Source organism: Erythrolamprus reginae, chromosome 8, assembly GCF_031021105.1.
Source record: "Erythrolamprus reginae isolate rEryReg1 chromosome 8, rEryReg1.hap1, whole genome shotgun sequence".
Lineage (NCBI taxonomy): Eukaryota > Metazoa > Chordata > Lepidosauria > Squamata > Dipsadidae > Erythrolamprus > Erythrolamprus reginae.
Window position 1 is genome coordinate 41,480,758 of NC_091957.1, and position 25,583 is coordinate 41,506,340.

General features: G+C 45.0%; 1 protein-coding gene across 1 annotated transcript in view; it reads left to right on the top strand.

Annotated features, from left to right (window-relative positions):
- CHM (CHM Rab escort protein) overlaps nt 1-25,583 on the top strand; it is a 109,894-nt gene that overhangs the window by 42,124 nt on the left and 42,187 nt on the right. The window contains exons 6-8 of the mRNA XM_070759747.1: nt 661-777; nt 8,562-8,682; nt 9,386-9,611. Coding sequence (XP_070615848.1) covers nt 661-777; nt 8,562-8,682; nt 9,386-9,611 — 464 coding nt within the window. The remainder of the gene's footprint in view (nt 1-660; nt 778-8,561; nt 8,683-9,385; nt 9,612-25,583) is intronic.

Sequence of the window (25,583 nt, forward strand, 5' to 3'; positions counted from 1 at the left end):
CCGCACGAATCCCAGCGACCAGTTAAGTCCCACAGAGTTGGCCTTCTCCGAGTCCGTCGACTAAACAATGTCGGCTGGCAGGACCCAGGGGAAGAGCCTTCTCTGTGGTGGCCCCAACCCTCTGGAACCAACTCCCCCTGGAGATTAGGATTGCCCCCACCCACCTTGCCTTTTGCAAACTCCTTAAAACCCACCTCTGCCGTCAGGCATGGGGGAATTGATTCCCCCTGGCTGTGCCGTTTAATGCATGGTATGTTTGGGATGTATGACTGTTTTTATATTAAGGGTTTTTAAACTGTTTTTTATAATTGGATTTGTACTGTGTTCTTCGGAGAGGAGCGGCATACAAATCTAATAAATAATAATAATAATAATAATTACTTTGGTAGTGTCCCTTCAGTCTTTGCGGTTATTTTCTCCAGCTGCATAGAACTGATTTGGTGCTGCTTTTCAAAATGTCATTATTTATTTTTTTTAAGACTGTTTCCGTTCAGCCAAAAGAGCCACTTTTTAATTTACAAACATGCCCAGCATTGTTGGCAGTGGGTTCCTTGCAAGCAATAACAAGGAAGGAGGAAAAAGCTTGTGTAAATAGCAATCGTGTTTTCTTGGAAGAATTTGTATATATGTTCTTTTTTTTCCCCCTTCTTTCTCCTGCAGCTTCTCTATTCCCGAGGATTGCTGATTGACCTCCTCATTAAGTCAAATGTCAGCCGATATGCCGAGTTCAAAAACGTCACCCGTATTCTTGTACTGAGAGATGGCAGAGTGGAACAGGTATGCTCATCAACCAAAGTACAAGATTGAATTCACGGCTCTTTGGAAAGTATTCCTTTTCACTGAGCCTTCCTTCTTTCCCTCCTTCATTCCTTCCTTCCTTCCTTCCCTCCTTCCCTCCCTATCTTTAACTTTCCTTCCTTCCCTTCCTACTTCATCTCCCTTTCTTCTCCTCCTTCCTTCCTTCTCTCCCTCTTTATCTTTCCTTCTTTCCCTCCTTCCTTCCTTCCTTCCCTCCTTCCCTCCCTATCTTTAACTTTCCTTCCTTCCCTTCCTACTTCATCTCCTTTTCTTCTCCTCCTTCCTTCCTTCCTTCTCTCCCTCCCTCTTTATCTTTCCTTCTTTCCCCCTACCTCCTCCCTTTCTTCTCCTTCCTTCCTTCTTTCCTTCCTTCCTTCCCTCCTTCCCTCCCTCCCTCTCTTTAACTTTCCTTCCTTCCCTTCCTACTTCATCTCCCTTTCTTCTCCTCCTCCTTCCTTCCTTCCTCCCTTCCTTCTCTCCCTTCCTCTTTATCTTTCCTTCTTTCCCCCGACCTCATCTCCCTTTCTTCTCCTTCCTTCCTTCCCTCCCTCTCTTTAACTTTCCTTCCTTCCCTTCCTACTTCATCTCCCTTTCTTCTCCTCCTCCTTCCTTCCTTCCTTCCTCCCTTCCTCCCTTCCTTCTCTCCCTTCCTCTTTATCTTTCCTTCTTTCCCCCGACCTCCCTTTCTTCTCCTTCCTTCCTTCCCTCCCTCTCTTTAACTTTCCTTCCTTCCCTTCCTACTTCATCTCCCTTTCTTCTCCTCCTTCCTTCCTTCCCTCCCTCTCTTTAACTTTCCTTCCTTCCCTTCCTACTTCATCTCCCTTTCTTCTCCTCCTCCTTCCTTCCTTCCTCCCTTCCTTCCTTCTCTCCCTTCCTCTTTATCTTTCCTTCTTTCCCCTGACCTCATCTCCCTTTCTTCTCCTTCCTTCCTTCCCTCCCTCTCTTTAACTTTCCTTCCTTCCCTTCCTACTTCATCTCCCTTTCTTCTCCTCCTTCCTTCCTTCTCTCCCTCTTTATCCTTCCTTCTTTCCCCCTACCTCCTTCCTTCCTTCTTTCCTTCCTTCCTTCCCTCCTTCCCTCCCTCCCTCTCTTTAACTTTCCTTCCTTCCCTTCCTACTTCATCTCCCTTTCTTCTCCTCCTTCCTTCCTTCCTTCCTTCTCTCCCTCCCTCTTTATCTTTCCTTCTTTCCCCCTACCTCATCTCCCTTCCTTCCTTCCTTCCTTCCTTCCTTCCTTCCTTCCTTCCTTCCTTCCTTCCTTCCTTCCTTCCTTCCTTCCTATGCAGTATTGCAGGCTAAATCTGCCCACTGTCAAGAGTTTGATCCTGAACCACTCAAGGTTGATTCAAGGTTGCTTAGAGTAAGCTGTAAAAGCACTGTAAAGCTGTATATAAGTCTGTGCTATTGCTATTGCTAGTTTCATGAATACGGTCTTGTTGATTCCTGCCTCTTATTTCCATCTATTCAGTATATATTTTGTTTTATTTTATTTCATTTTATTTTTTTGTTCTCCGTACTGAAGGAGTGGGTCCAGCAGTCACATGGGTTGCTCCTGTCCAATCCGTTGGAACTGAGCCTAGTATTAAAAAAGACTGCTGGATCCGCCCCTTCCCCAGAATTCGCTCAGTTCGCATATCCTGCGGTTGTATTGTGATAGCTCGTTCAACATTCTAACACCTTCCCTTCGATCTTTTCCTTCAAAAAGTAGTAAGATTTATTGTCTTTATTTATTTACTTGCACTAATTGCGCCAGCCGTTTAAAAGAAAAAAAGAAAAAAAGCGGCTAGGCTTTTTTCCTTGGGAGAAGTTGCGGTTTCGTTTTCCCCCGGCGGTTTTGCCGGTTACGATTCCTGCGGCCGCTTGTGGATTCTTCTAATCCTTTGGCCTGGAGGTCCTGGTGCAAGTATTTACCTATTGAATTATTGATTATTATTGTATACAAATATTTAAGGGCTTAAGAAATACCTCCTGCGGAGTGAGACGCCCTCTAGTCTCCTGGACTTAGTCGATCGCTTCCCCTTTAAGAAATTTTACGCAGCGATCTTTTTCGGCGCGAAGGCCTTCGCGCCCTTTTTAAATCTAGGCCTCTCGTGTTGGCCCCCTGCCAGCCGTGTAGGCCTCAGTCCACCGCGTGGATCCCGGAGCGGGCCTTGGGGGTCCCAGGCTAAATTCTCCACCGGCTAAGCCTCCAACCAGAGTGCCTTGGTTTACTTAATTATAAAGTTTAGGGAGGCTGGCCCCGCTGGGTTTGGGGGCACGAACTCTGGGTTTGCCCAGATTGTCCTCAAGTTTCAGCAGCTTCGAGGCCTCGAAGCAGGATCCATTCCTCTTGGGAAGTCCTTGAAATTCTTCTCCTTATTATTCAGTTATTGGCTCAGCCTTGTCTTCTGTTAATTGTCAGACTATGGCTTCTTTTCCCAAGAGAGGCACTACCAAAGGTCCCAAAGAGGTTAGGCCTACTGGTAATTCTACTGAAGTTCCCCAGGCCTCTTCCTCCTCTTCCTCAGGCACCCATTCCTTAGCCAAGCCCTCCAGGGCTGAGAAGAGAAGGGACCCAGCCCTACAAAAAATACATGATAAACCAGCAAAACTTTTAAGGTGCAGGCCCAAGTGCATATCAATCCAACCCCCCCGGAGGCCTCTAACCTGCCTCTTTCTGGGGTTCCTGTGCTATCCCTGGATGAGCCAAACCTAAATCCACCCCAACCTAACCTATGGGGTTTAGGTCCAGAGGAGCCAGATTTTACCGAGGATTCCTCCCAGCCAGAACCTGCTCAGGCCCTCAGGGATCCTCCGGCTTTTCCGGCTGATATTTCTTCCTTGCCACCGGAGTTTCAGTCTATCTTGACTATTCTGACTAACCCATTGACGCTAAACTCTCATCTTTCAATGTGCCTTCTCTGTCTCATCCCTCTCCACGCTCCTCCCGTCCCGTGAGTTCTTCTCCTTCCTACAGAGCCCCAGCCATGGAGGTCTCTGACTCCTCTCAGGAAGAGGATGAGGACGTGGATGCAGAAGAGGATGATGACCCATTTCAGCGTCTGTCGGAAGATGAGGAATCTCAGATTAAGATTCCAGCCCCAGCTGCTATCTTTCCTTCGCAGCCTTTCAAATCTCTCCTGCTTAAAGCTAGAGTTCCACGGGGCTAGCCGGGCAAGAAAAACAGGCTACTTCTTCCTCAGATCCTCCGGAGGATAATCTTCCTTATTTCATGAAAGAACAGGAAGACAATGAGGTAATTCCTATGCCCAAGTTGTTAAGGATGCCTTGCTTAAACAGTGGGACCACCCAACTGCTGGCTTTACTCCCACTCCCAAGGTCAAGAAGCTCTACAAGCTCTCCTCCGTCTATGAGGAACTCCTAACATGTCCCAAGCCAGATGAACCAGTGAAGACTCTCCACTCGACTGCCGCCATGCCTGGCGAAGCAGAGGAGGTCCTCCGGCCAGAGGACAAACGACTTGAGCAATGCTCAAAAGGAGTCTTCTTGCAGACTCATGGGCCTTTAAGAGTGCTGCAGCGGCATCCTTCTTTTCCAGAGCTATGCTCTTGTGACTTCGTCAGCTCCAACCACACCTGCCTCCAGATGACTTACGGGGCCAACAGGATTTCAACAAAATCTTCGCAGCTGCCCAATATGTAGCAGATGCTACCCTCCAATCTTCCAGATTTGCAGCCAGGTCAGTAGCAGCCTCCACAACGGCCAGAAGACTTCTATGGCTCCGCCCTTAGCAGGCGGGAGTAAGACAGAAGTGGCAGTTAGCCATGGGTCCGCTAAAACGTGACCTCCTCTTCGGAGACCTTCTGGACCCTCTCCTTACAGAGACCACAGACAAGAAAAAGGTCTTGGGACCTACCACCAAGAAGGCCCCTAAACCGTAGCCCTTTCGGCGCACAGGGCGTCTACAGGATCAGGGCTTCGCATTTCAAGGAGTCCAGGTCAGTATTCCCCTCGGTTTCGATCCCAATCTAGAACCATCAGGGGCAGAGGTTCCCGTTATCAGAGAGGATCCTCTTCTACCAGGGCTTCCAAAAGAGCCAGATGGTAAGTTTTCCTCCTTTTCCCATAGGCGGTCGCCTAGCCTGGTTCTCTTCCGCCTGGCACCGTTCTTGTAAGGACCCCTGGGTCATTGACTCTGTGGAAAGGAGCCTAAAGTTAGAGTTCATTTCACCTCCCCCTAACCGTTTTTATTTCTTGTCCTTCTCCCAGTTCCCCTCCATCTCGTATCCGAATGGAGGAGGCTATTTCTCATTTGTTGACTATTAGAGCTATTCAACCGGTCCCCTCTCTCCAGAGAGGTTTAGGCTTTCTCCCATCCTCTTCAGGGTACCTAAGACCTCTGGAGGCTGGAGAGCCATCTTAAATCTAAAAAAATGGAACCGGTTCATAAAATATAGGATTTTCAAAATGCATTCCTTATCTTCCATTTTTAGCAGCTCTACATCGGGGAGACTTTATGGTGTCTCTGGATCTCTCGGAGGCCTCCCTCCATATCCCCATTGTCAAGGTCCATAGGAAATTTCTGCGCTTTGCCTTTCAAGGCAGGCATTTTCAGTGTAGGGCCATGCCATTTGGGCTCTACTCAGCTCCCAGAGTCTTCTCTAAACTCTTGGGATCCTTGGCGGCTCATATCCGAGCTTCTCCCATTCATATTTTATGTTATTTAGATGACATTTTAATTCATGGAAATTCCAGAACTGGGTGGCGGCAGACCTCTCTTTTACCATGTCGGTTCTTCAGAATCATGGTTTCTCCATAATTCTTGAAGGGAGCCACCTTGATCCATCCACTTCCATTCTGCATCTGGGAACTATCATTAATTCTGAGTTATCCCAGGTTTTCCTCTCCACTGAGAGAAAACGCAGCTTTTTGGATCTCATTGCTCGCATCCTGCCCCAGCAATCTACCTCCTTTGCCACCCTATCTTCCCTTTGGGTAAAATGGTGTCATCTATTGGTATTGGCCCCTGGGCCTGTCTTCACGCCAGGGAACTACAGTGGCTTCTATTACCTCCCAGAGATCGGGCCACAGCTACTCGAATCGTCGCCATTCCACCGACGGTTCGCAGATCCCTCAAGTGGTGGACTTCTCCAGCCCTAGACAAGGGATCTCCCTTCCAGTGCCCCGACCAGTTGTAGTCACCACAGATGCCAGCCTCTCGGGCTGGGGAGCCCACGCCCAGGGTCTTTTAGCTCAGGACACATGGTCACTGGAGGAGGCTTCCAGGCCCGTCAATTGATTAGAATTAAGAGCCGTGTCTCTAGCTCTAAAACAATTCCAATCTCACACCTCCAACCAGCATGTGCTGATTTTCACCGACAATATAGCCACCAAAAGCCATATTTGCAGACGGGGAGGCACAAGAGCCTAGGCCTCAGGAGGGAGGCCCTGAAGTTAGGCCTTTGGGCAGAGAAGAATCTCCAGTCGCTTCTAGCCGACCACATCTCGGGGAGCCTCAACGTCCAAGCGGACTGGCTCTCGCGAGCGACCATAGATCCAGGCGAGTGGAATCTCCATCAGTCACTGTTCCACCAAATCTGCCTCAGGTTCGGCCATCCAGTGTTGGATCTATTGGCGACCAAAGCCAATGCCCAGCTCCCTCACTTCATCTCCAGGTTCCCGTCTCCGGGAGCAGAGGCAATCACTGCTCTCAGGAGTCCTTGGCCTCCAGGTCTATTGTATGCCTTCCCTCCAATTCCAATTCTGCCAGACGTGATCAACAAAATTCTCCTGGAGAAGGCCCGAGTAATTCTGATTGCCCCTCACTGGCCTCGCAGGCCCTGGTTCGCGGACCTCCAACAATGTCCGTCCAGGACCCCTGGCGACTCCCCGTTTCGGAGGATATGTTGCGACAGGGGGCCTCCTTCCATCCAGACCCAGAGTGGTTCCACCTCACCGCCTGGTTATTATCCGGAGGGACTTAGACCTGCGAGGGTATGACCCGGACACAGTGGAAATCATCCTGAAGTCTGGAAGAGGGTCTACCAACCGGATCTACGACCATACTTGGTCCAAATTCCATCAGTGGTGCTTGCAGGAGGGCTTATCTCCCCTGTGTCTTCCCATCCACAGGATAATCACCTTCCTCATGAAAGGCTCCCACCAAGGCCTCTCTACCAGCACCATCCGCCGACACCTGGCCGCCATCTCTTCCGTCTTGGCGGGGCCTCGCAGGCAGCCCCTCCGCTCCCTTCCAGAAATCCAAGAATTTCTAAGAGGAGTGGCCAACCTCAGGCCTTCTAAAATCCACAGATATCTCACCTGGGACTTGCCACGGGTTCTCCACTCTTTTACTCAGGCACCTTACGAACCCCTGAACTCTGCGTCCCTCAGGTACCTATCCTTCAAGGTAGCATTCCTGGTGGCGATTACATCCGCCCGACGCATATCTGAGTTGGCAGCCCTTTCTATCAGACAGGACCTCTGGCAGTTTCATCAGGACAAGGTGGTTCTGCGACTGGACCCCACCTTTCTACCAAAGGTCAGTTCCATGTCCCACAGATCTCAGGTTATCATATTACCTTCCTTCTGCCTCCAACGAGAGCATCCCCTGGCAACTAGATGGCACACTCTGGATCTCACTAGAGCGCTAAAGGTTTATATCCAACGCACAAGATCCATCCGGAGGTCTGAAGCACTCTTCATAGCCTACCATCCCAGATCCTTGGGATCCAGAGTGTCTTCTACAGTAATAGGTCGTTGGATCAGAGGGACCATCTCTAAGGCCTACGAGACAGCTTCCCTTTCCATTCCAAGGAATATTACAGCGCATCCCACCAGAAGTGCTGCCACATCTGCCGCTTGGGCGACTCAGGCTCCGTTGGAAGAAGTCTGCAAAGCAGCCACTTGGGCCTCGCCAAATTCCTTCATCAACGATTCGTACGCATCAGCGGACGCTGCCTTCGGCAGAAGAGTACTCCAATCCGTTATCTCTCACGATAGCAAGGTACTCCCACCCTAGGGACCTATCTCTTGGGTATGTCCCATGTGACTGCTGGACCCACTCCTTCAGTACGGAGAATAGGCGTTGATTGCTTACCTGAACGCCTCTTCTCGTACGGTGAGTGGGTACAGCAGTCACTTCCCTCCCTTTGTGTGGTCTTCTTTACCTTCTATTCTATTTTCTTATAACACATGAGAGTTGAACATTAAAGAGCTTCACTACTGAGCCTAGTCTATGGATTCGCGAATTCTGGGGAAGGGGCGGATCCAGCAGTCTTTTTTAATACTAGGCTCAGTTCCAACGGATTGGACAGGAGCAACCCATGTGACTGCTGTACCCACTCACCGTACGAGAAGAGGCGTTCAGGTAAGCAATCAACGCCTATTTTATTATTTCATATTTTATTTTATTCTTTTATTTTATTTTATTTCATTCTTATACTTTATTTTTGTTTTGTTTTATTATTTTATTTACTTCATTTTATTTTATTTTATAATTTCATTTAATTTATTATTATCTGCATTTCTTATTTCTAAACAACCCAATCCCCTCAAAGAGCCTCTGGGTGATGTACAATATACTGCAACCGATAAATAAAGAAACATAGAAAAAATTAACATTAAAAGTAAAAATTAAATTTGTTTTTTTTTAAAAAAAAATATTATAGAATTAGCACAATTAAAAATCAGAATCTTAAAACAGCCATTTGATGTTGGGACAGGTGGGGCTATCAATGGAGTAGTTGTGGGGTGCTCTTTGCATGGGGCATGGTCCTTTCGGTCCCTTTGCTTGAGCCAAGTGACCGAAAACTCTTATTTCAGGTTCCATGTTCCAGAGCGGACATTTTCAATAACAAACAGCTGACAATGGTGGAAAAAAGAATGCTGATGAGATTTCTGACCTTTTGCCTGGACTTTGAACAGCGCCCTGATGAATACCAAGGTGAGCGTCATTCCCCAAATGGTGAAATCCTCCGTCTCCTCATTTTTCAATGCCTGGAATCTCTCTGCAAACCTCACGATCCTTATGGACCATAGGGAGCATGTCGGGAAGGGCCGGGGGGTGCTGCAGTTCCCAAGGGGTTTCCGTGGTTGGGTTGCTGCGGTGGAGATGTCCTGACCATTCATGAGGGTGGCGGACAACTCTGGGCTCAGTCTGGACATTGGTGTTCATGATGCCCCTGTTGGCCAACCCTAGATCGGAAAGTGAGGATCCTGGGCCCTTGGAATAAGATAACACAGAGTGGTCACTTAGCAATCAGTCATGAGTAAAGGGCTACTTGTAACTGAACACCTTGTTTTTTCTTGACATATGTAAAGATGGTCATGCTGAAATGACTCCTCTCCCCTTCCTCTCCCCTTCTCCACCCTTCTATTCTCCTGTCCCCTCCCTCCTCTTCTCTCCCCCTTCCCTCCTTTCTCTTCTCCTTTCCCCCTCCCTTTTCCTTTCTTCTCCCCCTCCCCTCCATTCTCTTCTCCTCTCCCCTTCCCTTCTTCTTTCCTCTCCCCTTCCCCTCCTTTCTCCTCTCCCCATCCCCTCCTTTCTCCTCTCCTCTCTTCTCCCCTCCTCTCCTTCCTCCTCTCCTCTTCCTCCGTTCTCTCCTCTCCCCACCCCTCTCTTCTCCCCTCATCTTCTCCTGAGACAGCTCAGAAGGATTGCAAGTTTGCCGACTATTTAAAAACTCAGAAGTTAACTCCCAACCTACAACATTTCATTCTGCATTCCATTGCGATGGTCTCGGAGTCGGATTGCTGCACCATAGACGGACTGAAGGCCACTCAAAAGTTTCTGCAGTGCCTGGGGCGCTACGGCAACACCCCCTTCTTATTTCCTTTGTACGGCCAAGGGGAAATCCCTCAGTGTTTTTGTCGGTAAGTGTATTTCCTCTCTGGCACATTTTTTAGGCATTCCAGTTTGTTTGTTTTTAAACATCTTTATCGTTTTCCTTTTGACATATCTTTAAGTTTTTGAGTTGGAAAAAATGCATCTACTATCTAAGCAAATATGTTGCTTTGCCTTTGGATGGACAGAAGTCAAGGAAATGACTCTTTAGTTTAACAAAGCCTTGATACTTTAGAGCAGGGTTCTTCTACCTTGGCCACTTTAAAATGTGTGGATATCAACTCCCAGAATCCCTGAACCACCTAAGTCTGGTTGCTGTACTTTTATTTACCATATTGTAGTTAAAGCCCTTCATGGCATCGGACCACCTTCTGCCGCACGAATCCCAGCGACCAGTTAGGTCCCACAGAGTTGGCCTTCTCCGGGTCCCGTCGACTAAACAATGTAATTTGGCGGGACCCAGGAGAAGAGCCTTCTCTGTGGCGGTTCCGACCCTCTGGAACCAGCTCCCCCCAGATATCAGAGTTGCCCCCACCCTCCTTGCCTTTCGCAAGCTCCTTAAAACCCACCTCTGTCGTCAGGCATGGGGGAATTTAAATTTTCCCTTCCCCCTAGGCTTATAGAATTTATACATGGTATGCTTGTTTGTATGATTGGTCTCTTAAATTGGGGTTTTTTAGATTATTTTTTAATATTAGATTTGTTACATTATCTTTTTTATTGTTCTTAGCTGCCCCGAGTCTTCAGAGAGAGGCGGCATACAAATCTAATAAATAATAATAATAATAACAATAACCATTAGTATTTATCCTCATATATTATGTAGAACAGTGATTTTCAACCTTTTTTGAGCCGCGGCATATTTTTTACATTTACGAAACCCTGGGGCACATTGAGTGCGAAAGGGGGGGGCGCTAAAAAAAGTTTGGACAAAAAAATTCTCTCTCTCTCTCTTCCTCCCCTTCGCTCTATTTCTTTCTCCCTCCCTCTTTCTCTCACTACCTTCCTCTTTCTTTCTCTCTCTCCATCCCTCTTTCTTTCTCTCCCTTCCTTCCTCTCTTTTTTGCTCTCTTTCTCTCTCCCTCCCTACGTCCCTCTATGTCTTTCTCTCTCTCTCCTTCCCTCCCCCTTCCCTCTCTTGCTTTCTTTCTCTCTCTTTCTCTCTTTCTTTCTCTTGTTCTCTTTCTCACTCGCTCGCTCTTTCTCTCTCTTGCTTGCTTTCTCTCTCACTTTCTTTCTTTCTCTCTCTTTTGGTTTCTTTCTCTCTGAGCTTCGCGGCACACCTGACCATGTCTCGCGGCACACTGGTTGAAAAACACTGATGTAGAACACCAGAAAACAATGCCTGCGAGAACAAAATTGGTAACATGGGCCATTGGTAGCAGTTCAAAGAGACCCAGACTGACAAATGTTCATTACAATTAAAAATTGGTTGAAAGCAAATCATTTTGTGCCAAAAAATGAGTACTGGTAGCTTACAACCATTCCTTTAGTGCAGTGATTCTCAACCTGGGGGTCGGGACCCCTTTGGGGTTGAACAACTGTTTCACAGGGGTCGCCTAAGATCATAGGAAAGACAAATTTCTCATTGTGTTCAGAACGAAAGCTTCTATTCTGGTGCCTTGGAACATATTTTTACAATCCGACCAATCAGGCATTTACAGTTGGGGTGTCCCTCTGACCTTCCTGCCAATCAGCTTAAAGCTCTGTTGGGAGAATTGGCACTAGACTTATGGTTGGGGGTCATCACAACACGAGGAACTTTATTAAGGGGTTGTTACATTAGAATGGTTGGGAACCACTGCTTTAGTGCTTGTTGAAATTCACAAGTAATCCTTGACTTATGTCCACACTAGCCACCCTGAGTCCACGAGGAGAAGGGAACCTATAAATCTAATAAAATGAATAAAATAAATAAATTGAGCACAATATATCTGTTGCTAAGTGAATTTGGCTTCTCCATTAATTTGGTTTGCCAAAGATGATCACATGATCCCGGGACACTGCAACTGTCATAAATACAGTCGGTTGCCAAGTGTTCTAAGTTTGATCACGTGACCTCTGAGATGTTGCAGTGGTCTTAAGTGTGAAAAATGGTCATAATTCTGTTGTAACTCTGAACTGTCACTGAGTGAACTATTATTGTAAGTTAAGGACTATCTGTAATATCATTGAAAGAAGTGATCTGTGACCAGTTTGCTCCAGCATCCCTATGGTCATGTGATCAAACGTTGGGTACTTATGACCTGAGGTTATATGTTCACTATTGGTAACTTTCCCAACTGGTAAGCAAAGTCAAGGTGGAATTTGCTTAATGACCGTATAACTGTCTTAACAGTTACAGTAATTCTCTTAACAGTGGTGACACATGTTGTTAAATGGGGCACAACTCACATAACAACTGTCTTGCTTAACAACAAAAAGTTTTGTCTGAATTATGGTCCTGAGTTGAGAACTAAGTACGGTTATTTTTTAGGGTATAAGACACACCTATAAGATAGTAAAAACCTGGGTGCGTCTTATACACCAAAAGTAGCCCCACCAAGCCACCCCCACTCCCCCGCCTCTGCCTCCCAGCAACTTACCTCCTTGCAGCAAATAGAACAGAGCCTATTAAGCCAAGCAACTGATCAGCAGCTTCCCGACCCTCAGCTGATTGAGGCTGCCTGCAAACTTGCTAAAACTGAAAGTGAAAATAAAGTTGCAAGGAGGCAAATTGCTGGGAGGCAGAGGCATAATTTTATTTTATTTTATTGCGCTAATCAGACTGCTGAAAGTGGATGCAAGGAGGTAAGTCAATAGCTATAAATGTCTGTAGAATGTTCAAATTATTAGACTTATTATTTAAAAACAACTGTATTATTGTTTTAGACAACTTAACAAAATTAAGCATTAATATACTGCCATAATGTCCATTTCTGCAATTCTTTGTTATTTCTATGGGTCAGGCACACATGCACAGAAATACACAGTGTATATACAACAGTGTATATCAACTGTGTTGTTTGCTGTTTGCTAGGAGGCAAATTGCTAGGAGGCAGAGGCAGAATTTCTTTGCTTGTTTTCCTCCCCCAAAACTAAGGTGTGTCTTATACTCCAGTGCGTCTTATACTCCGGAAAATATATTTGTGTCTAATGCTATCTTACTGCATGTTCATCAACTTATACATCCGTGAATCTTTCTTTAAAGATTCCCTCTGCCTTTTATTTTCAAAATACGCGGCTTCCTTCTTCCTTGTACAGTAGTCCTCGACTTACAACTGTTCACTTAGTGTCCATTCGAACTTACAACGGCACTGTTGTGAGCCGCCCCGAGTTTTCGGAGAGGGGCGGCATACAAATCCAAATAATAAATAAATAAATAAATAAAAAGTGACATGATCATTTTTCACTCTGGCATCCCCATGGTCATGTGATCAAAATTCAGATGCTTGACCACTGATTCATATTTATGACAGTTGCAGCGTCCCACAGTTTTGTGCGATCCCCTTTTGCGACCTTCTGACCAGCAAAGTCGATGAGGAAGCCAAATTCACTTAACGACCATATTACTAACTTAACATTGGCAGTGATTCACTTAGCAACTGTGGCAAGAAAGATTGTAATATCCGGCAAAATTGAGTTAACAAATGTTTTTCTCTTAGCAACATAAATTTTGGGCTCAGTTGCGGTCATACGTCAAGGACTACCTGTGCCCTGGTATAATAATAATAATAATAATAATAATAATAATAATAATAATAATAATAATTGTAAGGAAACAGATGAAACAATCGATCACATACTCAGCTGCTGCAAAAAGATTGCACAGACTGACTACAAGCATAGACATGATGCTGTGGCACAGATGATCCACTGGAACCTGTGCAGGAACTACCATTTACCAGTGGCAAAGAACTGGTGGGATCATAAGCCCCAAAAAGTGGTTGAAAATGAGCAAGCAAAACTACTGTGGGACTTCCGACTTCAGACTGACCGAATTCTGAAGCATAACACACCAGACATTGTGATCGTGGAGAAAAAGAAAGTATGGATCATCGACATCGCAATCCCAGGAGACAGCAGAATTGAGGAGAAGCAGCTAGAGAAATTAGTTAAATACGAAGATCTAAAAATCGAGCTGCAACGACTCTGTCATAAGCCCGTGAAAGTGGTCACAGTGGTACTTGGCACGCTGGGCGCAGTACCAAAGGATCTCAGCGGACATTTGAAAACCATTGGAATTGACAAAATCTTCATCTGTCAATTGCAAAAGGCCGCTTTACTGGGATCGGCAAACATAATTCGTCGCTACATCACGCAGTCCTAGGTGCTTGGGAAGCGCCCGACTGGGGATGAAATACGAAATCCAGCATAGTGATCTCGTTTGCTGTGTTGTACTGACATAATAATAATAATAATAATAATAATAATAATAATAATAATAATAATAATAATACTACAACGACAATAACAACAGTTGGAAGGTACTTTGGAGGTCTTCTAGTCTAACCCCCTGCCTAGGCAGCAAACCCTAGACCACTTCAAACAAATGGTTATCCAACATCTTCTTAAAAATTTCCAGTGTTGGAACATTTACAATTTCTGTAGACAAATCTTTCCACTGATTAATTGTTCTCACTGTCAGGAAATTTCTCCTTAGTTCTAAGTTGCTCCTTTCCTTGTATAGTTTCCAGCCATTGCTTCTTGTCCTGCCCTCTGGTGCTTTGAAGAATAACCTGACTCCCTCTTCACTGTGGCAACCTCTGAGATATTGGAAGACTGCTATCCTGTCTCCCCTGGTCCTTCTTTTCATTAAACTAGACATACCCAGTTCCTGCAACCGTTCTTCATATGTTTTAGCCTCCACTCCCCTAATCCTCTTAGTTGTTCTTCTCTGCACTCCTTCTAGAGTCTCAACGTCCTTTTTACATTGTGGCAACCAAAACTGAATGCAGTATTCCAAGGGTGGACTTACCAAGGTATTACATAGTGTTATTAACACTCCACGTAATCTTGATTCTATCCTTCTGTTAATGCAGCCTAGAACTGTGTTGGCTTTTTTTGGCAGCTGCAGCACACGGCTGTCTCATATTTAAATGGTTGCTCACTAGGACTTCAAGATCCTACGAGTCTTCGGAGAAGGGCGGCATACAAATCTAATTAATAATAATAATAATAATAATAACAACAACAACAACAACAACAGTACTGTATATCTACTGTAAATCCAATTAATATAATTAAAAACCCCTAAAAATTCTAATATAATTTAAAACATTCATTATCATTCACTCCATGAAACACACTAAAAACACTCGTAAGTCAGGGGGAAAGATCTAATGACCCCAGGCCTGGCGACAGAGATGAGTGTTTAAACTTTTTCGGAAGGCCAGGAGGGTGGGGACATTGTGAATCTTCGGGGGGAGCTGATTCCAGAGGGCCGTGGCCCCCACAGAGAAGGCTCTTCCCCTAGGTCCCACCAAGCAACATTGTCTAGTTGACAGGACCTGGAGAAAGCCAACTCTGTGGGACCTGATTGGATGCTGGGATTCGTGCGGCAGAAGGCGGTCTCGGAGATATTCTGGTCCGATGCCATGTAGGGCTTTATAGGTCATAACCAACACTTTGAATTGTGTCCAGAAACTAATCGGCAGCCAATCCAAGCAGAGAAGAAGCAGAAACCATCCAAACACAGGAAAATTGCTGAAAAATTCAGGAAACAAAGATGGCGGCAATATTATTATTATTATTATTATTATTATTATTATTATTATTATTATTATTATTATTATTATTATTTATTATCCCTCTCACAGTTGCTACTGTCAAGCAAGATACCACATATACTGAGCCTGTGCATTTTGTATGTGTTTTCCAGTTCTGCCCAGCCTTTAAGATTTCCAGGAAAGAGTGTTCAACCGGTTTACTAAGTGGCAACAACTCTGCCTATACATCATAGGCTACAATTTTTTTTTTATCACCGGGTTATCAGAATAAGGTGTCACTTGCCCTGTGATTTCTAACGGCCTCTTCATATTCTGTTTTAATGTAACCCTCTTAAACGTTCCTTGCGCTCTGTTATCCTATGTCTTCTCATCAAGGCTACCGTTATAAACGGCGTGCATGCATATTTATGTGAATGATTCAAAGACATTTGTAAGTCATATCCTTGCATTCCGAATGAGCAGCGCTGCAACGTTCTCGGGAACTGTATGTAAAAGCTTATGTAAAATCAGGAGTTATTCTGAAACAGTTGTGAGCCAACCCAACATGATGATGATGATGATGATGATGATGATGATGATTTACTTTATTCATTAAATGTGAAAACTCGGTCAACTGAACATTTTAAAAAGTGTCACAAATACTACTGATGGTTGATACAGGCTGCTGCCAGTGTTCTAGGTATCAACCAAGTACAGTGGTACCTCTACTTACGAACTTAATTTGTTCTGTGACCAGATTCTTAAATAGAAAAGTTCGTAAGAAGAAGCAATTTTTCCCATAGGAATCAAATGTAAAAGCAAATAATGCGTGCGATTGGGGAAACCACAGGGAGGGTGGAGGCACTCTTTCCTCCCAGGAGATTCCTAGAGAGGGCCCACAGAGGCTTCTCCCCGCTTTTTCCAGCCCTATTTCCTCCCAGGAGATTCCTGGAGAGGCCCCACGGAGGCTTCTCTCTGCCTTTTCCAGCCCTATTTCCTCCCAGGAGATTCCTAAAGAGGCCCCACGGAGGCTTCTCTCTGCTTTTTCCAGCCCTGTTTCCTCCCAGGAGATTCCTAAAGAGGCCCCACGGAGGCTTCTCTCTGCCTTTTCCAGCCCTATTTCCTCCCAGGAGATTCCTAGAGAGGCCCCACGGAGGCTTCTCTTTGCCTTTTCCGGTTACATTTTGGAGGCTCGGGTTTGTAAGTGGAAAATGGCTCTTGAGAAGAGGCAAAAAAATCTTGAACACCCGGTTCTTACCTAGAAAAGTTCGTAAGTAGAGGCATTCTTAGGTAGAGGTACCACTGTATCTTAAAATATATCCTGTTCTGAATAGCACAGTTTTTTGCAGTTCCTCTGGCGTAATTGCAGGAAGCAATCCTGTGAAATTCTTGGACATGGTACCAAGTGCCTTATTATCGTCATCATTATCACTATCATTATCATCTCTTTTATTCATTAATCATGAAACTCCGCCAACTGAACATTTTAAAATGTATCATAAATACCATTGACTGGTGGTAAAGGTTGATACGGATTGCTGCCAGCGTCCAAGGTATCAACCAAGTATCTTCTTAAAATATATGATGTTCTGAGTTGTTGTTATTCTGTAATTTCCATTGACATAGGTGCCCATTTTTAAATGCAGGGCTCATCAAAATGATATTTACGAGCTGGCAATGATTTCTTCCCCTCTGCTGTTTAGTGCTGGTTGCAAACCCTCAGAAAGTAACTTAAAGATTCCTTTATTAGGAGCGCCAGCAGCCCCGGGAAAAAGGTCTCTCTCAATACAGGCTAACAAATCGGTCTGGCTGGAAGATGAATAGTTCTGTGTCCCATCTATTCATCTCCTACCTTTTATCCCCAGAGCTAGGGTGGGGCTTTCTAAGTCATGATGGCTCTTCCTTCCCAAGGATCTGCCCATAGATTTCCACTACTCTCCTCTCCTCTGCCTTCTGCGCAGCTGCGTGTCAGGAACTGGATCCAGCTGTTGTTCCTCTTCTCCATCAGCCACCTCCAGACCTGGAGGCTGTTGACTCTCCATCTGAGGGATGACGGACAGCCCAGGCTCCATTATGTGTGTGTGTGTCTCACTCTCTGCCAGTTTCATTCCCTCTTCCCCCTCGGAGCTCTCAGGTTGCCTTGATCTGACCATGAGTCCCATGCAACTGCCTCCTCCTCCTCCTCTTCCTCCTCTGGGGGTTGCTGGGGGGGTCGGCAGCCAACCAGCCACAACACTAGGCCATCCGACTGGCAAACTCGCAAGATTCATTTTTCTTGCCATGTACATGTATACAGTGTTCCCTCGATTTTCGCGGGGGATGCGTTCCGAGACCGCCCGCGAAAGTCGAATTTCCACGAAGTAGAGATGCGGAAGTAAATACACTATTTTTGGCTATGAACAGTATCCCAAGCCTTCCCTTAACACTGTAAACCCCTAAATTACAATTTCCCATTCCCTTAGCAATCATTTAGATTATTACTCAACATGTTTATTTATTAAAGTTTATTTAAAAAAATGTTTTTTAAAGGCAGACGAAAGTTTGGCAATGACATATGACATCATTGGGCAGGAAAAACCATGGTATAGGGGGAAAAACCGCGAAGTATTTTTTAATTAATATTTTTGAAAAACCGTGGTATAGACTTTTTGCGAAGTTCGAACCCGCAAAAATCGAGGGAACACTGTACATCCAAGCTAGACCATTGTTTCTCTGCGTCATATAGTATATGTAGATATATGCATAATTTTGTATTCATTTATTTATTTTGTCATGTTTATGTAGCCTATATTGGAGGTGGTGACCCACTCAACAAATTTTCATTTTAATGTGTGCCGATTAGCATTCATTCAAAGGAACAGTGAAGTTATTCCAAGTCTAAGGTTAAGTCTAGATCTAACCAGTGCATACTTTCTTCCTGATGAATGGGTTCCTTTTCTGCATCTGAGTGAATTGGAACCTCGGATTCCTTTCCTTCGATGGAAGGAGTCTCCGTTCAGTGAAGGCTGGGAACTTCTGACAACTTTATGGTGGGGGTTTCAAAATGCATTTGGCAATAAAAATGAAAGCATTCCATTGGTCCAAAAGAGCGAGAATCAACTATCTTTTTTCCTAGGGGCTGTTTTTCTTCTCTCCCATCCTCTTTGTCCCCAAAACCACACAAAAAGATATTTACATTTCTCTGGAGTTACGAAAGGAGGACTTGATGTTTAGAGAGGTGTCTTTGAATCACTGTTTGTCGTGGAACTATTTTAAAGAATAACAACACAATACTGATTCACAAGGCTTAGCCTGAGCAGAGTAAGATCAGAGAGTTGTCTGGTCAGAAGCTCAGAGTTGAACTGTGGCTTCCTTGGTGCTCTCTGAGCTTGGTTGTTTGATAAAAATATTTTATTACCCAACTAGGGAACATCATCAGTGCTAGCTAGATAGAAGAGGAGGAGGGAGGGAGCAAGGAGGACTTTGGGGTCCTTGCTACTCTCCAGGGGTGATTTCCCTGAAAATAAGACACCCCCTGAAAATAAGCCCTCCTGGAAAATATTTAAACGCATGTGCATTATTTCCACTGGTTAGGATTAGGGAGACAGAGCTGGAAATCACGTAAGAGGGCAAGAAGAGCCCTGTCTTGCTCCACACACAACCCAAAATAATAAGACCTCCTCAAAAATAAGGCCAAGCGCTTATTTCAGGGTTCGGACCCTGTCTTATATTTTTTTGAACCCCGAAATAAATCCTTGGCCTGATTTTTGGGGAAACATGGTACCTTCTCAACTGGTTCATTTGCGATGCTGCAATTTCGCGGAGGCTCCCCTCGCTGGGAAACCCCACCTCCGGACTTCCGTTGCCACCGAAGCGCCCGTTTTTGCGATGCTGGGATTCCCCTGCAGCATCGCAAAAACGCGGAAGTCCGGAGGTGGGGTTTCCCATGGAGGGGAGCCTCATGGGAATCCCAGCAGTGCAAAAATGGGTGCTTCACTGGCAACGGAAGGTCTGGAGGTGGGGTTTCCCAACAAGGGGAGCCTTCGCCTGGCAACAGAAGTCCGGAGGCGGGGCATCCCAGCGGCGGTGGCAGGTTCGTAAGGTGAAAATAGTTCGGAAGAAGAGGCAAAAAAATCTTAAACCCCGGGCTCGTATCTCGAAAGATTCGTATGACGAGGGGTTCGTAAGACGAGATATCACTGTATAGTGGATTAGGGTTAAGGGATGGGAAATTTTGCTGGATCTCCAGTTTGACATGGATCATAGCATTCGGTTTTTACCAAGACTAGGGATCAAGAAGCTCTTCTGATCTTTGCATTTTCCTTTTCTTTGGCTCCAGTCTCACTGCCCAGAGTCCATTTTGGAGTTGAATGGCTCAAAAAATCTAACAAAATAAATAAAAATAAATAAAATAAGGTGGCAGCTTTTTATTGTTTGACTGCTGTACATAAGCCAGGCCCAAAATAAAGCAGGCGAAAAGTACAGAAGCGTAGCTAACTTGGTTTCTTAGTTTTTTTAAAAAAAAATTAATCCTTTAATTCAGTGTTCTCCAGCCATGCTAGACTTCTTCCCATTACCCCAGACAAGCCTGGCACTGCCACCTCACATTTGAAGACCCAAAGTTCATTAAGGCTGATTTTAATCATGAGCGCGCATGTTTCAATGTGTTAGTTCTATCCGTCCGCAAGCACAAGATCTCCCTGTCTCCTGGATCCTTGACTTTACAGATGCTCAGAGGTGTTAATTGGCAATTTAATAATAAATGACACCCAATTTCAAACACGATGAAAATCTTTATCACCAGTTTTAAAGAGCCAATTTGCATTCTGTGTGCCTCTCGCAGGGAAGGTAGAAGGAAGAGGAGAAGGGCAGCTCCCACATTCAGGTGCAGAAAGAAGAATCTTAGTGGGTGGGAAGTGACTGGCTAGGACATCAACACAAAACTGAACAAATTGAATCCAAAGCAGCGCCATTACTGTGATCCACAATTTAGGACCACAGTCGGGAAAGGAACTCTGGTTGCCAAGCATCCTAATTTTGATCACTGACCTTGCATCTGTTGTGACAGATGTAAGGACATGGATTGGTTGCAACTCACGGTAAAGCGGGCAAAATTTGCTTATCACTTAACAGATTTCTCAGTTAGCAACAATTTTGGGCTCCATTGCTTTTGTAAGTCCAGAACCATCTCTATGCAGTTTAACCATAACAATGAAATTGTTTGGATTGAACCATTTTCCGGAGTGAGTTTTGCATTCTTCTTATGAAAAGCATGGCTGTACTTGTGTTTCATTGAGGAGTGCGGGTTTTTTTCCTTCCTTCCTTCCTTCCTTCCTTCCTTCCTTCCTTCCTTCCTTCCTCCCTCCCTCCCTCCCTCCCTCCCTCCCTCCCTTCCATCCATCTTCTTTCCTTTCCCTATTTCCCTCCTTCACTTCCTCCTTCCTTCCTTCCTTCCTCTCATCTTTCCTCCTCCCCTCCTTCCCTTCCTTTCTTCCTTCCTTCCTCTCTCCCTCACTCTTCCCCTTCCTTCCTCTCCCCTTTCCCTTCTTTGCTGCTTCACTTCCTCCTTCCTTCTTCCCTCTCTTTCTCCATCCTTCTTCACCCTTCTTTCCTTCCTTTCCTCTCCGCCTCTCTTCTTTCCCCCTTTCTGCCTTTCTCTTCTCCTTCCTTCCTCCCTCCTTCCTTCCTTCCTTCCATCTGCTTTCCTTTCCCTATTTCCCTCCTTCACTTCCTCCTTCCTTGCTTCCTCTCATCCTTTCTCCTCCCCTCCTTTTCTTCCTTTCTTTCTTCCTTCCTCTCTCCCTCACTCTTCCCCTTCCTTCCTTCCTCTCCCCTTTCCCTTCTTTGCTGCTTCACTTCCTCCTTCCTTCTTCCCTCTCTTTCTCCATCCTTCTTCAACCTTCTTTCCTTCCTTTCCTCTCTGCCTCTCTTCTTTCCCCCTCTCTGCCTTTCTCTTCTCCTTCCTTCCTTCCTTCCTTCCTTCCTTCCTTCCTTCCTTCCTTCCTTCCTTCCTTCCTTCTTGGGACAAATACCAGTGAAGTGAGACAATCCATCACGTCTGAGACCTGCTGTCCAATGATGGATGGATAGATAGGTAAAGTAACTCAATAATCTTCCCTTTTTCTCTCTCGGTTATTCACAGATCAGTGAGCGCTGTCGTTAATAAAGCTATGGAATGCTTTTGTTGTCCTTGCCCATATTATTTCTCAAGTTTTGACAGGACAGGCCTTTTAATTTGAAAATAACCTTTGTTGTTGAAACATGCCTCCTAAGCACACAAAGGCCTTAGTGAGAGTTCCCCTTCCCAATCTGTTGTAAGGAAACTCGGAAAATACCATTCAGAATTCTTTGAGATTTTGTTGTTGTTGTTAAATAGTCAGTTACTGGATACATGCAGTCCTCAACTTACAACAGTTGGCTTAGTGACCATTTGAGGTTACAACTTCTGTTCCATTGGTTGATTGTTGTCACTGTCAAAAAGTTTCTCCTTATTTCCAGGTTAAATATCTCCTTGGTCAGTTTCCAACCATTATTCCTTGTCTGGTCTTCAGATGCTTTGGAAAATAGCTTGACCCCCTCCTGTCTGTGGCAGCCCCTCAAATATTGGAAGACTGCTAATCATGTACACTGAAGATGACATTTAGAAACATAGAAACATAGAAGTCTGACGGCAGAAAAAGACCTCATGGTCCATCTAGTCTGCCCTTATACTATTTTCTGTATTTTATCTTAGGATGGATCTATGTTTATCCCAGGCATGTTTAAATTCAGTTACTGTGGATTTATCTACCACGTCTGCTGGAAGTTTGTTCCAAGCGTCTACTACTCTTTCAGTAAAATAATATTTTCTCATGTTGCTTTTGATCTTTCCCCCAACTAACCTCAGATTGTGTCCCCTTGTTCTTGTGTTCACTTTCCTATTAAAAACACTTCCCTCCTGGACCTTATTTAACCCTTTAATATATTTAAATGTTTCGATCATGTCCCCCCTTTTCCTTCTGTCCTCCAGACTATACAGATTGAGTTCATGAAGTCTTTCCTGATACGTTTTATGCTTAAGACCTTCCACCATTCTTGTAGCCCGTCTTTGGACCCGTTCAATTTTGTCAATATCTTTTTGTAGGTGAGGTCTCCAGAACTGAACACAGTATTCCAAATGTGGTCTCACCAGCACTCTATATAGCAGGATCATAATCTCCCTCTTCCTGCTTGTTATACCTCTAGCTATGCAGCCAAGCATCCTACTTGCTTTCCCTACCGCCTGACTGCACTGTTCACCCATTTTGAGACTGTCAGAAATCACTACCCCTAAATCTTTTTCTTCTGAAGTTTTTGCTAACACAGAACTGCCAATACAATACTCAGATTGAGGATTCCTTTTCCCCAAGTGCATTATTTTACATTTGGAAACATTAAACTGCATTTTCCATTTGCTTTGACCATTTATCTAGTAAAGCTAAATCATTTACCATATTCCTGATATTTCCCATTCATTAGAATCCTTAAACCATGTCTCAGTTATGGCAACCAGATCCAAATTATTTCATTGTACGAGGTGCAGTAACAATAAAGTAATTACCTAACCAACATGGAGATGTTCCAATGGTCATAACTGTGAAAAACAGTCACCAGTCATTTTTTTTTCCAGTTGTCTTCAGGCAGGTCGCTAAATGAACTATCGTAAGTCGAGGACTCCCTACCTTGAAAGTATCTGCTCAAGAAGCATTTGAATTGTTTTTATTGCCTTCTTCCCAATATTCCGATCCAACAGCCTCTTCCGGCTTGTCAACTTTTCGCCCGGCACCAGACGCGTGAAGCCCGAAGCCTCTTGTAACATTCATGTTTTAATTAAAGAAAACAACCCGTTAGAGGCAGTTATTTTCTGCGGAAGAGTAATGAAGATTTATTTTAGGGAGTGACCTTCACTGGATTAGCTCTAGCAGTAATCAGTAGAATTAATAGAATAATCAAATTATATACAAACTCATAAATCACGGGGAACGGCGCTGTCAGAAGTTTGGCTATTAATGGGCCCCATTGTTGGGCTGTTGTATTAGAAATTGCAGTGGCTGGGGTTTTTTTTCTTTCCTTTCTTTTTTTCTTTCCTTTCTTTTTTTCTTTTTGCCATGATAGAAACTGAAATGGCATTTGAAGGCTAGGGAGGAGGGGACAGGGGGAGCAGAGAGGCGACTAGCGGGGCAAATTTTTTTCACAACTGTTAATTTAGCTGTAATGTGGTTTGATGTCAGCAGGGCAGAGTTGAAGCGGAGTGCAGAGCAGGCGTGATCTTTCAGCAGAGGCGGAATTATTGGCAGAGACAGTAGCCAGTTAATTAGAGGAATATCAGTTTAAACGTCTATTTAGGGTTAATAGTAATCAGAGGTACTTTATACTTGGGACTCAGCTACACCCTACAACAGTGATGGCAAACCTTTTTTTCCTCGGGTGCCGAAAGAGCGTGCGTGCTATCGCACATGTGTGAGTGCCCACGCTTATAATTCAATGCTTGGGAAGAGCGAAAACAGCTTCCCCCATGTTCTACCTGACTGGCTAAGCAATGTGTAATAGTCCAATGAAAAGAAATCAAACACACACGTGCTTTGCTAAGCAGCAAACTTGTATTAGATAAACAAAAATAGCTTACTCAAAAAACAGTTCTTAATGTCCGAAAAACAATGCAAGGCTTACTTCAGCTGCATACCAAAAAAACACGAGGAAAAACAAACAAAGTCAACCTGGAATGAACAAAGACGTTTCAGGAGTCCTTTTGAATCTTTGGAAGCGACCAGCAAGTCCCAGAGTTTTCACCTCCCACTTGTCTGACAAAGCTGGGTTGAAAACTCCAACGGCACAGAAACTTCGAAGCAGGAACCACAAAACAACACAGATAAACAGCCACAGTTTGCCTTGGCCCCTGTTCCCTTTTTATCCCTTTAGCCCTCATTAAGGGAACCACACCCAGCCCAGGTGCTCCTATCATGACTTATAATACTTCTTAAAGCGATCCCTTCGTTGCATAGCTCTTTGGTTACGTAAATCAATATATTGCTCTGCAGACGAACTGAGCGAGGACAAACTGTCCGAGGGACTGCAGGCCAAATCCCCTGGGCTGTCTGCTGAATCCTCCTGGCTCTCTGCCACATCTTCCTGGCTGTCTGCTACATCTTCCTGGCTGTCTGCCACATCTTCCTGGCTGTCAGCCAGGCTCTCACATTCACTTTGTGCCGCGTCTCTCCCATCTGTGGGAGCAACGGCTGGCCCAGGCCCAAACACAACACCCCACCCCCTAGAAGCCCTCTGGAGGCCCCCTGGAGTCTGGAAATGTCCTGTTTCCCAAATTCTGGTGGCCCCAGTAAGCTCATGTTTTGCCCAACCTCACCACCCCCACCCCCGGAAGCCAAAATTGCCCTCCCAGAGCCTCCGTGGAAGTCGAAAATCAGCTGGCTGGCACACACTGCATGTTTAAACTGAGCTAGGGCAACGGTTCACGTGCCAGCAGGTATGGCTCCGCGTGCCACTTGTGGCGCCCATGCCATAGGTTCGCCATCACTCCCCTACAAGTTTAGTCTCTTTTAAATAAAGGAGGGGAACCAAAAATAACAGGGACATGATAGTGGGTTTGGTGCAGGGGCAGATTCCCATTATTGCTACTACCAATGATCTGCGCATGTGGCTTTGGTTCTCTTGCGCACGTCCCCTTGTGAGATTTTCAGTACGTTTTTGTTTCTGTGCATGCGCAGGAAGCAAAAATGCTCTGAAATCTCACAAGGGGATGCACGCCAGAGATTTCGGTGAATTTTTTGGCTTCCACATATGCGCCGAAGCAAAAAAATCACCAAAATCTCACGCAAGGGCTCATTCCCTTGCAAGATTTCGCTTCTGCGCAGGGGCAGAAAGAAAAAATACCCGAAAAATAACAAAAACAGATGTGGAAGGGACCTTGGAGGTCTTCTAGTCCAACCCTCTGCTTGGGCAGGAGACTCTACACTACAAATGGTTATCCCACATCTTCTTAAAAACTTCCAGTGTTGGAGCATTCACAACTTCTGGAGGCAAGCTGTTCCACTGATTAATTGTTCTAACTATCAGGATTTTTTTCCTTAGTTCTAAGTTGCTTCTCTCCTTGAATAGTTTCCACCCAGTGCTTCTTGTCCTACCCTTGGGTGCTTTGGAGAATAGCTGGACTCCCTCTTCTTTGTGGCAACCCCTAAAATATTGGAACACTGCTATCATGTCTCCCCTGGTCCTTCTTTTCATTAAACTAGACATATCTTCTCTGGTATTAAACTAGACATAACTTCTTCTCCAACACCCTTACTGCTTTTGGGATTCTGG